Consider the following 15,000-nt stretch of genomic DNA (forward strand, 5'->3'; position numbering starts at 1 on the left):
AGCTCGAGGGCCAGAGCCATGGAAGACTCAGAGTGCAGAGCCGCTGGACAGACTTGGCGGCGGCCATTGGACAGGTGTTATACTGGATGTGGGCGGTCGCTGGGCAATGAACAGACTGGTAGCTTGTGTTTGACAAGTCTGACCTCCGTGGCCGTGAGCGCAGACAGGGGAACGACCTTCGTGGCCGTGAGCACAGACAGGGGAACGACCTCTGTGGCCGTGAGCGCAGACAGGGGAATGACCTCCGTGGCCATGAGAGCTGGCAGTGACTGGGAAGCAGGAGCCCTTCTCTTCCTCCTCTTCCGGATGGCCAGGAGCACTGCTGTGGGAGCGGCCTCCATGGCCTCAGCCGCTGGCTCTGGGACAGACGAGGCCCCAGGCGCTGGCTCTGGGACGGAAGAGGCCAGGCGCTGGGCTCTGGGATGGAAGAGGCCAGGCGCTGGCTTGTTGGCCGTGGCAGGCGTAGGCGCTGGCTCGTTAACCGTGGCATACTTGGTCAGCTGGAACACTAAGTTGGGGACCTCCGATATCTGGGAATCTCTGAGGAGGAAGCCTTAAGAGTCACATGAGGCCTGGAGCAGTACCCCACTGTGTAGGAGGAACGACCTCCGTGCCCGTGAGCGCAGACTGGGGAATGACCTCCGTCGCCATGAGCGCAGACAGGGGAACGACCTACGTGGCCATGAGCGCAGACAGGGGAACGACCTCCGTGGCCGTGAGCGCAGACAGGGGAACGACCTCCGTGGTCGTGAGCGCAGACAGGGGAACGACCTCCGTGGCCGTGAGCGCAGACAGGGGAACGACCTCCGTCGCCATGAGCGCAGACAGGGGAACGACCTCTGTGGCCGTGAGAGCTGGCAGTGACTGGGAAGCAGGAGCCCTTCTCTTCCTCCTCTTCCAGATGGCCAGGAGCACTGCTGTGGGAATGGCCTCCATGGCCTCAGCCGCTGGCTCTGGGATGGACGAGGCCCCAGGCACTGGATCTGGGATGGACGAGGCCCCAGGTGCAGGCTCTCTGACGGACGAGGCCACAGGCGCTGGCTCTGGGACGGACGAGGCCACAGGCGCTGGCTCTGGGACGGACGAGGCCACAGGCGCTGGCTCTGGGACGGACGAGGCCCCAGGCGCTGGCTCTGGGACGGACGAGGCCCCAGGCGCTGGCTCTGGGACGGATGAGGCCAGGCGCTGGCTCGTTGGCTGTGGCAGGCGTAGGCGCTGGCTCCTTGACCGTGGCATGCTTGGTCAGCTGGAACACTGAGTTGGGGACCTCCGATATGGGAATCTCTGAGGAGGAAGCCTTAAGAGTCACATGGGGACTGGAGCAGTACCCCACTGTGTAGGGGGAGGAACTAAACAGTAGGGAATAATCTATATACTGTTCCAAAGTACAGTTAAAGCTGCCTCCTGGCATCCATGACTTGTTGAGCCCAAATCAACTTAGGTCCTTTAACACAAGCTCTCCCCAGTTTACACAATCTGCGAGGCACAAAAAAGCTCAGTGAACTCTTCAATTGTGTCACCCTCCTGCTTTGGAGAAATCAGTTCCACTGCTGGATCCATTTCTTGGGTCGGTTCTTCTGTAATGTTGGCAGACTGGAGAAGGCAGGATCCAATTACAGTTTTTAATAATAAAAAAACAAACACTGGAGACAATGCAAAACTAGAACACAAGGCACATTACAGACTGAATTAACAGAACAAGAACCGACAATTAACAGAGGAAAACACAAATACACAGAGAACTAATGATGAAACGAGGGACACCTGACACTAATGAACACAAGGACCAATGAAAAAGAATGACAAAGCCCAATAACAAGCAAAAGACACTGAATGAACAATAGACATGCATAGTGACCCCTGGTGGTCGCCTGGGTAATCCTTACACACATTAAAGGGATAGTTTGGTGAAAATTCGGTCATTATTTACTCTCCCTGAGTTGTTCTGGACCCATATGACTTCCTTTCTTCCTTGGAACACAAAATGATATGCTAGAATGATAGCCTGAGTCACCATGTGCTCACATCGTTTTCCATAATATATAATATACTAATATGTCCTTTTGTATTCCAAGGGAAAAAGTCATACAGGTTATGGAATAAAATTAGAGTAAATAAATTATTTTTGGGTGAACTATTTCTTTAATGCTTCTGCATCAGCATCATAGTTTAAGCTCGTGTGTCGTTTTTGTGTAAATAAGAGCCACAAATGATCAAACAGAAGGCGCACTCGGCACACAATCATGTCACTGAATCTTGCACGGCACACACACACAAACCTCTTATTTCACCCAAATTAGATCCATCCATTTTCTGCCTCTCTGCCAGTAGTCCACACTTCAGAGCACACTTCAGAGCCGAATACATTCCCAGTTGTGCACACTTCACAGCACACTTCAGCTCTGAAGACGCAGCGCAAAAACAAGATGTGACACAAAGGAATTTGTTGCTTATATTAGCACGCACCCTAGGTTAATGAATTAAAGGATGTCAAAAAATACATTTACTATAAAGGTTTAATGCTATATTAGGAACATTTCAACAGCATTTTAAAAGAAAACACAAGTACTGTCAATTTTTATCATTTTATTATTGACTTACATATTATAAATATACCACTGTAGGGTCATTCCATGTCAAATCAACCAAATTTCAGAAACTACCTTGGCAGAAATGTTTCACTTTTTCTGAAGAAAGATATATGTCATGAAATCAATATTTATGGAGTGATCTGTTATTTTGTAGAGGAGGCTCAAAATATTGGAACAAAACTACAGGTCAAAAAATACCTTGTACAGATGTACAGACAGACAGACGGATGATGGATGGATGGACGTACGGATGGACGGATGGACGGATGGACGTACGGATGGATGTACGGATGGACATACGGATGGATGGATGGACATACGGATGGATGGATGGATGTACGGATGGATGGATGTACGGATGGACGTATGGATGGATGGACGTACGGATGGATGGATGGATGGAGGTACGGATGGATGGATGGAGGTACGGATGGATGGATGGATGGACGGATGGATGGAGGTACGGATGGATGGATGGACGGATGGATGGTCGGATGGATGTACGGATGGATGGATGTACGGATGGACGGATGGATGGATGGACGTACGGATGGATGGATGGATGGACGGATGGATGGATGGATAGAGGTACGGATGGATGGAGGTACGGATGGATGGATGGACATACGGATGGACGTACGGATGGATGGATGGAGGTACGGATGGATGGATGGATGGATGGATGGATGGATGGATGGATGGACGGATGGATGGAGGTACGGATGTATGGATGGACGGATGGACGGATGGATGGTCGGATGGATGTATGGATGGATGGATGGATGGATGGATGTACGGATGGACGGATGGATGGTCGGATTGATGGACGGATGGATGGATGTACGGATGGACTGATGGATGTACGGATGGATGTACGGATGGATGGATGGATAGATGGTGGATGGATGGATGGATGGATGGATGGATGGATGGACGGATGGATGGATGGACGGATGGATGGATGGATGGATGGACTGGATGGATGGATGGATGGATAGATGGTGGATGGATGGATGGATGGATGTACGGATGTACGGATGGATGGATGGATGTACGGATGGATGGATGTACAGATGGATGTACGGATGGATGGATGGATGGATAAGATGGTGGATGGATGGATCGTTGTTCGCTGTCCTTTTCTGCACCGTTTTGTGGTCCGTTCTGCATAACGCGGCGGCTCATTTTAGCTTATCGCGGCCCATTTGGCCCGTTTCGCGGCCGACCCACCGGCCCGTTCAGTTCTCCCGATGGCCAGTCCACCGTGATCTGCCCCAAAGTGCGTCGGCCCACCGGGAAAATGCCTGGCATGCCAGATTACCAGTCCAGCCCTGTCTATGGGTATTAAGGATATTAAGATATTTTTAATACATTTCAAGTCATAGGCACTCCAAATTTGGACTTACACCATTGGCATAAAATGCAACAAGCAGTGTTGAAGTCAACTGATTTTAGTAATATACCTACTTATCTCTGTGTAAAAATAAAATCATGATGCTGCCACCATCCTAAGGTTTTCTTACCTTTAGTTTTGCTCCAAGATCATAGGTGAAAATTTTCATTTTGACCTCTTCTACAAAATAACGGATTACTCAGTAAATATTCAGTTGTGGGAACAAATATTTTGGGCCCTATTTTAAGAGCACTACTCGATAAGTCATATGTGCAAAGTCAGTGGGCATGGCCATGAAGTTTGGCATTTTCCTGCAAGCATGCGTTACGTCTAGATGCAAGTGGGTTTGGCGTGCCAAGCGCTAATGGGCTGGTTCTTCACTGGTTATTGCATAATCTCCATCATTAGTTGGCATTATTAACCATATTGATCAAGTGACACACAAATCATGGCTATCAACAGTGATTTTATTGGCCTTCCAGGTTTGGCTGTGGATACACCTACAGATTGCGCGCATACACCCACAGATAGCGTACATACACCCCACAGATAGCGTACATACACCCACAGATAGCGTACATACATCCACAGATGCGCACATACACCTACAGATTGCGCGCATACACCCCACAGATAGCGTACATACACCCCACAGATAGCGTACATACACCCACAGATAGCGTACATACATCCACAGATACGCACATACACCTACAGATTGCGCGCATACACCCACAGATAGCGTACATACACCCACAGATAGCGCACATACACCCACAGATAGCGCACATACACCCCACAGATAGCGTACATACACCCACAGATAGCGTACATACACCCCACAGATAGCGCACACACGCCCACAGATAGCGTACATACACCCCACAGATAGCGCACATACGCCCACAGATAGCGCACATACGCCCACAGATAGCGCACATACACCCCACAGATAGCGTACATACACCCACAGATAGCGCACATACACCCCACAGATAGCGCACATACACCCACAGATAGCGTACATACACCCCACAGATAGCGCGCATACACCCACAGATAGCGTACATACACCCCACAGATAGCGTACATACACGCACAGCGCGCATACACCCCACAGATAGCGCGCATACACCCCACAGATAGCGCGCATACACGCACAGATAGCGTACATACACCCACAGATAGCGCACATACATCCACAGATGCGCACATACACCCCACAGATAGTGTACATACACCCACAGATTGCGTACATACACCCCACAGATAGCGTGCATACACCCACAGATAGCGCGCATACACCCCACAGATGGCGCGCATACACCCCACAGATGGCGCGCATACACCCCACAGATGGCGCGCATACACCCACAGATAGCGCGCATACATGCACAGATGGCGCGCATACACCCCACAGATGGCGCGCATACAAGCACAGATAGCGCACATACACCCAAAGATAGCGCTCATATACCCACAGGTAGCGCAACGCTGGCTGGATGCATTATGTGTGATTGATTTGTGAGATTTGCTGCAGAGACAAAAGCATACAAATTGTTCTGTCCAGTTTTTGTAACATGTTTTTTTGCTACTCTTGCACACTCTAGAGGTCAAAGATCGCCGTGTACGAAAAAATGTGGAGTTACATGAAGTCTGCCGAGCCCACCGTCTTCACCAAGACGACAGCCGAGGGCGTGGCACGTGTGCGCAAGTCGAAGGGGAAATACGCCTTCCTGCTGGAGTCGACGATGAACGAGTACACGGAGCAGCGCAAGCCCTGCGACACCATGAAGGTCGGAGGGAATCTGGACTCCAAGGGATACGGGGTGGCCACGCCCAAAGGATCGCAGCTAAGGTGGGTGGAGTATTATAACAACCAATCAATCCCAGAGCTGTTATAGTATTCCACCTACCCTGCTGTGCTTCTCTCTTTCTCTCAATCTCTTCTGTCTTGCTCTCTTTCTCTCAGTTTCTCTCGGGTTACTCAGTACTCTCTGTGGGACAGTGATATCTTCGTGGTCACATGGGCAGTCAATGTTTGGACTCGTATTGACGAGTTGGCTCCATCTCTTTCAAATTCTGTGGGTCACATAAAACTCAAACATATGAAAACACGGTGTGGGCCTTACTATAGTTACTATATTTTAATCATTTTGGTTGATAACGATACAACACAACAATACAAAATACTTCAAAAACTAGACTTTAGAAATGACATTTTATTTCATATTATTTTTTGAAAATCATGTAAATTGCCATTATAGCAACACATTTTGTAAAAGTAAATCAGATCTGCTCTGAATTCATTTTCTAAAATAGTTTTGCGTTCTTTTGCAATTATTTGCAGTTCCCTTGGAGTAGCATTATCCATCCCTTATGGTATTTAAACCATGATATTTTTGGTAAAACATAGGAACAATACAGGAAAACCAAAAGTCTGGTAATGAAGTTCAGAATGTGGTTATTACAGCCATGGTCCAAATTTTTTTATTTTAGACTATTTTTAAGATTCGCGCATTTCATTTTCATATAAAAAATACAAAAAATTTAGTTGTGTAATGTTTAACTAAATTAAATTAATAAAATGTATTTCAAATATTTAAATATTTAGTTTCAATTCAATTTCAAATTCAAAATTTAGAATGGAATTTTGCTCTGAAAGGGTTGAAGAGTTTAATTTCAATGTTAGCAACAGTAACTAAGTGAGGTCACCGTGCACTCTGTACCGGTGGGTTTTGCGTAACTCCGTTAGCGGAACACATGTAACGGAATACATATTAAAATACAAAATATAAGTAACTGTATTCTACTACAGTTACATTTGAAATCATTGGTAATTAGAAAACAGTTACATTCAAAATGTATTTAGATTACTAAAGAGATTACTTTGCATTTATTGTCATTTGTTTCATTTAATATTTAGTCGTATCAGATGAAAAACATTTATACATATAAATGATGTGATCCAAAGTGCATTTGAACAGCGGTGAAACACTTTCTGATGATGTGTGACATTCATACGAGCAGACAGAGAAGTACGTTTGAAGTACGTTTGAAGTACATTTGGAGCAGAAGAAATAGAAATAAACCTTGTGTAATTGTTAGCTTTATGCTAAGCTAAAATGCTATTTCTAGCCATTTTACATGCACATGTTACCAGACACGATCATATTTTTTATCAAGAAAATACACGTATCATCATAATTTCGTTTATCTAGAATGACCTTTGATATTAGGGCAAAAATCATATTCTTGATCATAATATTTGTATTGTTTTCCTGTAAAAATATCTATAAATCCTTAAAACAAGATCAGTTTGATTGATCTTGTTTTAGAAACAGAGAATGTATTTTTAACATGTGTATTTTGTTTTACTATACTGACAGTTTTTATAGTCAAAACAAGTACAAAAATCTACCAGTGCTGAAGAAGTAATCCATAGTATTTAGATTACATTTCTGACCTTGAGTAATCTAACGGAATACTTTACAAATTACATTGTAAAGCATGTAATCTGTAATCTGTAGTGGAATACATTTCAAAATAATCCTCCCAACCCTGTCCGTTAGATACAATACCTCATTCGGCAAATTTACATCGAATTGACATTTCAACCATTATATCGGCCACACCGAGCACCACATAACATTTTAAGAATAATGAATTCATGAAAGCAGTTTAAACGCAATGCCAATCCACAACATGTTTTATTTTTAAATTCCATGTTGCTCAAAACATACAGTGTTTTCACAAACAGATGTTTTATTTAGTTTATGGTATTTTCAGAGACAAAAGCTCATGTTTTCCAAAGGATATTACTGTTTAAATTCGCACAGAGAGTGCTGTGTGTGTGTGTGTGTGTGTGTGTGTGTGTGTGTGTGTGTGTGTGTGTGTGTGTGTGTGTGTGTGTGTGTGTGTGTGTGTGTGTGCATGCGTGCGTGTGTGTGTGCATGTGTGTTCACTATGTCTTCCTCCACAGAATCAGCGTTCAGGTAATCAATGCATCCTCCTAATATTTTTCCCAATACTTTTCAATACAATTATTATCTTTTTTACTTTTTTTTTTTGTTGCATAAAGTATAATTCCTCCAGCATGTTTTACACCATACCATCTTTTGTATGTGATTCATCATCAACAAAACATTTTGTATTCTTAAAGACAACTTGAAATCCAAATTGACTAGATAAATGTTCCGGGTCTTATTGTGCACGATTTAGAAATTGACATTATTTGAAAGAATAAATAAAATGCATAAACTTTCATCAAAACGTATGAATTATCGCCACCTCCGAAACGACTTTTCTGTTCTGATGATGTCACAAAGGCCGTGTGGATGGGGAAAGTGATGTCATAGTTAACACTTCACGAGTATTATCCATTGAATATTCTGTTTTACTAAGAATCTGTTTCATGTTGTCTTTAAGGGTTTAATTACATTTAATCATTTAAAAAATATCTATTCTGATGTAATACAGAGTACTCTGAAATCAGTATGATTGGTGTCGTTATCAAGAGCTAACAGACTGATCTGAGGTCATATTGTGACCCTGTGTGGAGATTCAGTTGTGCCTGAGCATCTTAGTATTCAAAGGAATTTACTGACCACCTGGAGCCGGATCATTTCCAAAGGTTGAGACAGTGAGAGTTAGTATGAGTGTGGCATTTCAGATGTTGATGGTCCCCTTACGCCGTTATCAGCCAGTTCAGTAAACTAATCTCAGCAGCGTGACCTCTCCCACGACCGTTTAACCTCTCCAGAACAGAGATAAATACACGGTTAACCTTTACAGATTCCCCAAATCTGATCTTTCATATTCTCACATCGCCAGACCTTCCACTAGACCGCATAAAGTCTGGTCCACTTCACGGCTTATTCTGGTCAAGAACTGCCTACTTATATACCGATCACCCTGTTAGACATCGAACACCCTTTTTTGGGGTGAGGGGCAGCTCCAGGTGGTCGGGGGGCGGATGACAGTGGCACTCCCCTGGGTGGACGGCAGTGTCGAGTACTCTGCGACGGGCATCCCTCCTCCTTCCCAGGTTTCAGCACCAGTGTAAAGAGGTTTAGATGGGCAAGGAGGCGGCAAGAACCGGCTTGACAATATAAATAATATTGAATTAAATAAAAAGACACACACAAACACATACAGCGCAGCTGCCCGTAATTCTCTCTCTCTCGAACTGTCGTCACCGGCCGCCTTCATCCCTCGTGCGCCCGGATGGGAGTGAGGTTTTATGAGGGTGAGAGTAACGGAAGCCAGCTGGTAGATAGCTGTGGAGTGTGTAAACCTCACTCTCCTGCCCTCAAGAGGTGCGCTAGGGTCTGTAGCCTTTAGCCTCCTCGTTAGAGCACTCGCCTCCCACGCCGGAGACCTAGGTTCGAGTCCCGTACGGAGCGGGTAGAACAAGAGCGTCACACATTGCTGTGACTGATAAATTGCGACGGCACACTCATCTAGGCAACTTCAAAACAACAGCAATGTTATACTGAAATACCAAAAAATCATCAGTGTTGGTAAACCTGTTACAGTCACCCGTTGTCAAACATTGAACGAAGCGACCGGATACTCTCAGGATCACTGTACTGCAATGTCACAAAATCCTGGAGGGACAGGCATAATGTCCATGTGCCTTCTGAGGCTGAGACTAGATCTTTTGCCTGCCACAAAACCTCTGCTGCATCAGACCCTGTCTCTCCAAAACTGACAGCAAGAGAATATCTCTGTCTCCCAGAACTGTTCAGAAATCTCATAAATGTTGCATTTGTCTGAGCAAATCCTTCAACATATGCCAGCTCAGAGTGCTCAGAGTCTTATCCACAACTTCACCTCTTGAGATCCACATTTACCACAGAACAGACTGAGACGGGGGAGAGATTTGAGATGAAAAGACGAAGCACAGGACGAGTCTCCACACGGGCCTTAAAAAACCAATGCAATGGCTGTGTTCGAAATGTAATACTCTCATACTGTGCAGTACATACTGAGTACTACCGAGTGTTTTTCGTAGTATGTGAGAAATGATGTTTACTGTAAAACTGTAAAATGTTAACCCATTGTTGTCAACTGTGCATGCTTACCTCAGTGAGCGATCATCTCGCTGAATGTCAATCAAATAATGAGATGTTAAAAATCTCGAATGATATCACGTTTGGTTCATTCGTCACATTGGAAATCAAGGCGACCATGTTGCACAGTGGGTTACAATATTTTGCATGTTTTGCATACCCAATTCTAGTAGGTCATTTGGGTATTCCGTGCATAATTCAGATGCTGTCCAGAATGCAGACTGCAGGAATAATATGAGCAGTATGGCATTCCTAACATAGCTCAAATTTGAGACAGGAGCTACTCTTTCCTAAAACTCAACATATTTCATTTGCATCTCTTGTTAATATCTTCTTCATCCTCAGTGTATTTCATTCTCAAACAGCGAAATGGTTTGTGGTAACACTGAGGATGTCTGTCTCTTTCCCTCTCAGTTATTCTCTCTAATGTCAGGGAGATATTAGAGAATGAATGAACATTTCATTCATGGCCGTGTCTTCTGTGCAGGGCTGGAGTGGTAATCTGGCATACCGGGCATTTTCCCGGTGGGCCGACGCACTTTGGGGCCGATCAGGGGCGGACTGGCCATCGGGAAAACCGAGCGTGCTGGTGGGTCGGCCGCGAAACGTGCCGAATGGGACGCGATAAGCTGAAATGAGCCACTGCGTTATGCAGAACGGACCACAAAATGGCACCGCGATATGCCAAAAAGGGCAGCGAACACCCCCCCACCCCTACACACCTTAACAACTTTCGGATCACCATCATTCGCCCCCCCCGACAAGTTTAGGGCCAGCTGTCATGTAAAATCCCAGGCCGATTTCTCTTCCCAGTCCAGCCCTGCTTCTGTACAGTCGGAATCAGTCCCATTAGTGGATCCCCACACCAAAAAATGGACGGCAGGGAAAATACTATAAATGCAAATAATAAAACACAACTCATCTAATTGTGCAGAGTAAGGATAGCAAAAACAGTCTCAAAAGGGAGGAGAAAAAACGCTTCCCATTCTGTTGTTCATGTCGCAAATGCATCTGTCACTCGGTAGATTATTCGGCTAGCCGAATTAGATAGATGTCAGCACGGACAGGTTGTGTGACCCTCATCCTCAAAAACCACGAATGAAACTACACAAGCTGAATAAAATACAGCTTAGACAACTTTGAATGCAGGTTCCTCTTACAGTGCGGATAAACGTGATTTTGTGCGGACCACGATGTATTTTGCCAGACTTAGCAAGACTTAAAAAACCAAACGCAAACTTTTACGTCAATGTAAAACAATTAAGTCCTTTTTCCTATTCAGCCCATGTCATGTTAATAATTTAGCATATTTCATATTTTTATTTCAATATTGCATACATTTCAGATGTGTGATTTTAAGGGCATTTCTGTTTGCTTTATGATAAACTATTTTGGTACCGTGTTGAGTCGCCGTTTGAAGTCCGATGTAAAACCTGGGTCCTGTTGATAACGATGGATTAAGACTGCAGAGAAAAACAGAGAGAACACACACACACACACACACACACCCTTGAGCCAGAGAGAAAGACAGAGCTGCAGCCGATTGTGTGAGATCAGCCATCCTGATTACTGAGAGAGAGAGAGAGAGAGAGAGAGCAAGAGAGAGTGAGTTTGTGAGAGAGAGAGAGAGAGTGTGCGAGTGAGTGAGAGAGAGTGTGAGAGAGTGTGTGAGAGAGTGAGTGAGTGTGTGAGTGAGAGAGAGAGTGTGAGAAACAGAGAGAGAGACAGAGAGAGAGAGAGAGAGAGAGAGAGAGAGACAGAGATTACAGATTGCGGCTGGGTTTCCCGAAGCACTAAACAGAACGTTAGTAGCACTCAAGTAGTGCTTAATCTCTAAGGAACGTTTCCCCATAGCATCGTTATCTAAGTAGTTCGGGAAAAACGTTTGTAAATTAACGAGTCCAGCTTTGATCGTATCTACAGTCAATTAAGTTCAACTTTAATGTATCTTTCTGTCATCAAAGACAATGGGACTTTTAATACATTGTATTCATAGATTTTGATTATTGGAAAGCCATTTTAACTATCTAGAAAAAGTATTAAAAAGAAATCGCTGTGAAATAAATAGGTAGTCTCCGCATTCTGCGCATGTGACGTGATGGGTCTAAATTTACACGACACATAATACAGATAAACATTATATTAGTCTTCACTGATAAGCAGAAGTGTATTGGTCTTATAAACAGATATTTATAAAGACATGCGTGAGTTATGTGACCCTGCAGTTTAAAACTTCAATTAATAGGCCTAAATATATCATTTAAATATGGTTAACAAAGGAGATTAGAGTGAGAGTGTTTAATGAGAGATTCCCTCTCTCTCTCTCTCTCTCTCTCTCTCTCGTGCGCGCTCTCTCTTCCTCCTCCTTGTCTTCCTTCCTCCAATGGCTGATTCAAATCCTCTCGCCTGAAGTCTTTTTACAAGGCAGTACAAATTATATGTTGCATAATTGCAGTTTGAAGGCTACAAATACACAGTGCCTTGAACTCTAACCAGACGATCTATTAATATTAAGATCTATGAGCAGTTCAATAATGATATCCGTCATTTTAATCCTGTTCTGTGTGCATTTGTTCAGTTTCCAGCCAAAGTAATAAAACGTAAGGCTACGTGAGAGCTCTTTATGATTCACATAGCGTGCATTCACGTCACAAGCATATATTACGTCACATTCACATTAACTCTATAATTGAGCATCATTCCATCTGAAAATCCGTCTTACTATCATTATTTCTTTAATTCAATTCTGTAATATTTAATACGTTCCGGAGCCTCTACAAGGTTCCAGACAACTTCCGTGTTTGTTGATATTTCCATATTATTTTCATGTTGAGAAGACAAACTCCTGGACATCCTGGCCCAAGTGATCAGCACCTTTGGACCGGATAGCTCTCGTAGCGAAGCACCTCATTTCTACTTTGTAATGAGCGATATGTGTTACAGACATGTGTTACTCCGTCGTAAAATGTGAACAACTTAAGATGATCGTAAAGGCTTTAGTTGCAATGTTATTTGGAAATCCAGCCTGTATCTTGAACATCCATGGTCGACAGGGAAAGAATGAGAGAGAAATGCAGAAATCCGTGAGAGAGACTCAAGAACCTTAGAAGTTAGCTGGATATGTAGGTAGTAGACAGTTGGTCTTAGGCAACTGGCTGTCACTTCTTGAGCTGTTAAAACATGTACCGAAAGAAAGAGAATTAGAGTAGAGTGATTATTTGTCCTCTGTATTGCATTGTAAAACAGTGTCAGTGATCTATTAAATAATCCCACTGCTACTACTGTTTAAAGAAGCAATCAATCCAAAAAAAAAACAATGACAAGTCAAGAATGGACAGAGACAGACAGACAGACAGACAGACAGACAGACAGATAGTTAATCGTAGGTTTTTAGTTCAAATAACCTCAGAATGAAGACAGTATTACCTTAGTTCCACTAGTTGAATGCAGAACCTTTAGAATTCTGCAGTGTGACATCTCTGATTCCATTAAGGGACTTTGACAGAATGCAGCATTATGACATCACAATAATGACAGATATTTCTGGAATGCAGGAGCATCCAATTTTGTCTGTAAATCAGCCATGACAACTCTCTGAAATATTTAGCATGTTAATGTGGGTATGACATATTAATCAGATATTGGTATTGACATACTAGATCTTCTAGGGTACTGCTGTTGCTGCAGAGCAAATGCAGAAATTTGCTATTGCTAGAAAATAAATAGATATACTGAGTTAAGCATGTAGACATGCTGCTGCTGCACAATTAGACAAAACAGAAGGCATGCTGCATCGAGCATGTAGAACATACAAAAAAATCCCCCAACCAAGCAGATCTATCGCCAAGACTTTTGTACTGCTGCTGCTCTGTAGAGGCATGTGCTCCGAGTGTATGCTAGCTATGTATGCCTTCGCCAAACGACAGAATGATAGAATGATAGATAGAATGACAGACGGATAGGACAACAGAACAATAGATAGAACCACAGAACTAAAGATAGGACGTACGATGAATACACAACAAACGACAGAATAAAAATTGAGTGAACAACAGGACAAAAGATGGAGTGAATGAGTGAGTGAATGACAGAATGAATGATAGAATGAATGATAGAACAAGAGAAAAATTGAACAAACAAAAAACTGAACAAACAATAGCACAATAGATAGAATGAATAATAGAATAAACGATAGAACAACAGGATATATAAAAATATGGTCGGAAGAATGAACAAATGGTAGAAAGAACAATATAATGACACAACTATAGAAAGAACGACAGAACGATACAACAAACAATTGATAAAACAACAATGAACGATACAACGAAGGACAGAATAAATGATAGAACTATCGACTGAACGAACGATAGAATGACAAAGCAAATGACAGAACAAACGATAGAACAAACGATCGAACGAACAGTAGAATGACAGACAGACAGATGATGGATGGATGGATAGAGACAGATGGATGGACGGATGACGGATAGATGGATGGATGGATGTATGGATGGAGACAGACGGACGGAGGGATGACGGATGGATGATGGATGGATGGAGACGGATGGATGAGACGGACGTACGGATGATGGACGGATGATGAATGGATGATGGATGGATGGAGACGGATGGACGGATAATGGATGGATGGAGACGGACAGATGGATGATAGACAGATGTGTGGATGGATGGATGGAGACGGACAAATGGATGATGGATGGATGGATGGAGATGGACGGATGATGATGGATAGAGATGGATGGATGGAGACGGACGGACAGACAGACAGATAGATCAATCTCTTGGCTTCAATCTCTTAGTCCACAGATGTGCTGCTGTAATTATGAAATATAATGGATAATTTGCTCTCCCAACAGAAGGTTTGATAATGGGCTCACCATGTTTTAAAAAATATAGATGTGCTCTCAACGTCCATTTG

General features: G+C 43.6%; 1 protein-coding gene across 5 annotated transcripts in view; it reads left to right on the top strand.

The window, feature by feature from the left end:
- The window catches only part of LOC127629589 (glutamate receptor 4-like), a 128,815-nt gene that overhangs the window by 103,705 nt on the left and 10,110 nt on the right, over positions 1-15,000 (top strand). For all 5 annotated transcript variants that reach the window (XR_007968784.1, XM_052106696.1, XM_052106699.1 and 2 more), the window contains exon 13: positions 5,595-5,842. Coding sequence is in view for 4 of the 5 variants with exons in the window: in XM_052106696.1 (XP_051962656.1) it covers positions 5,595-5,842 (248 nt within the window). In the remaining variant the exon portion in view is untranslated. The remainder of the gene's footprint in view (positions 1-5,594; positions 5,843-15,000) is intronic.

Source organism: Xyrauchen texanus, chromosome 36 (genome assembly GCF_025860055.1).
Source record: "Xyrauchen texanus isolate HMW12.3.18 chromosome 36, RBS_HiC_50CHRs, whole genome shotgun sequence".
Taxonomy (NCBI): domain Eukaryota; kingdom Metazoa; phylum Chordata; class Actinopteri; order Cypriniformes; family Catostomidae; genus Xyrauchen; species Xyrauchen texanus.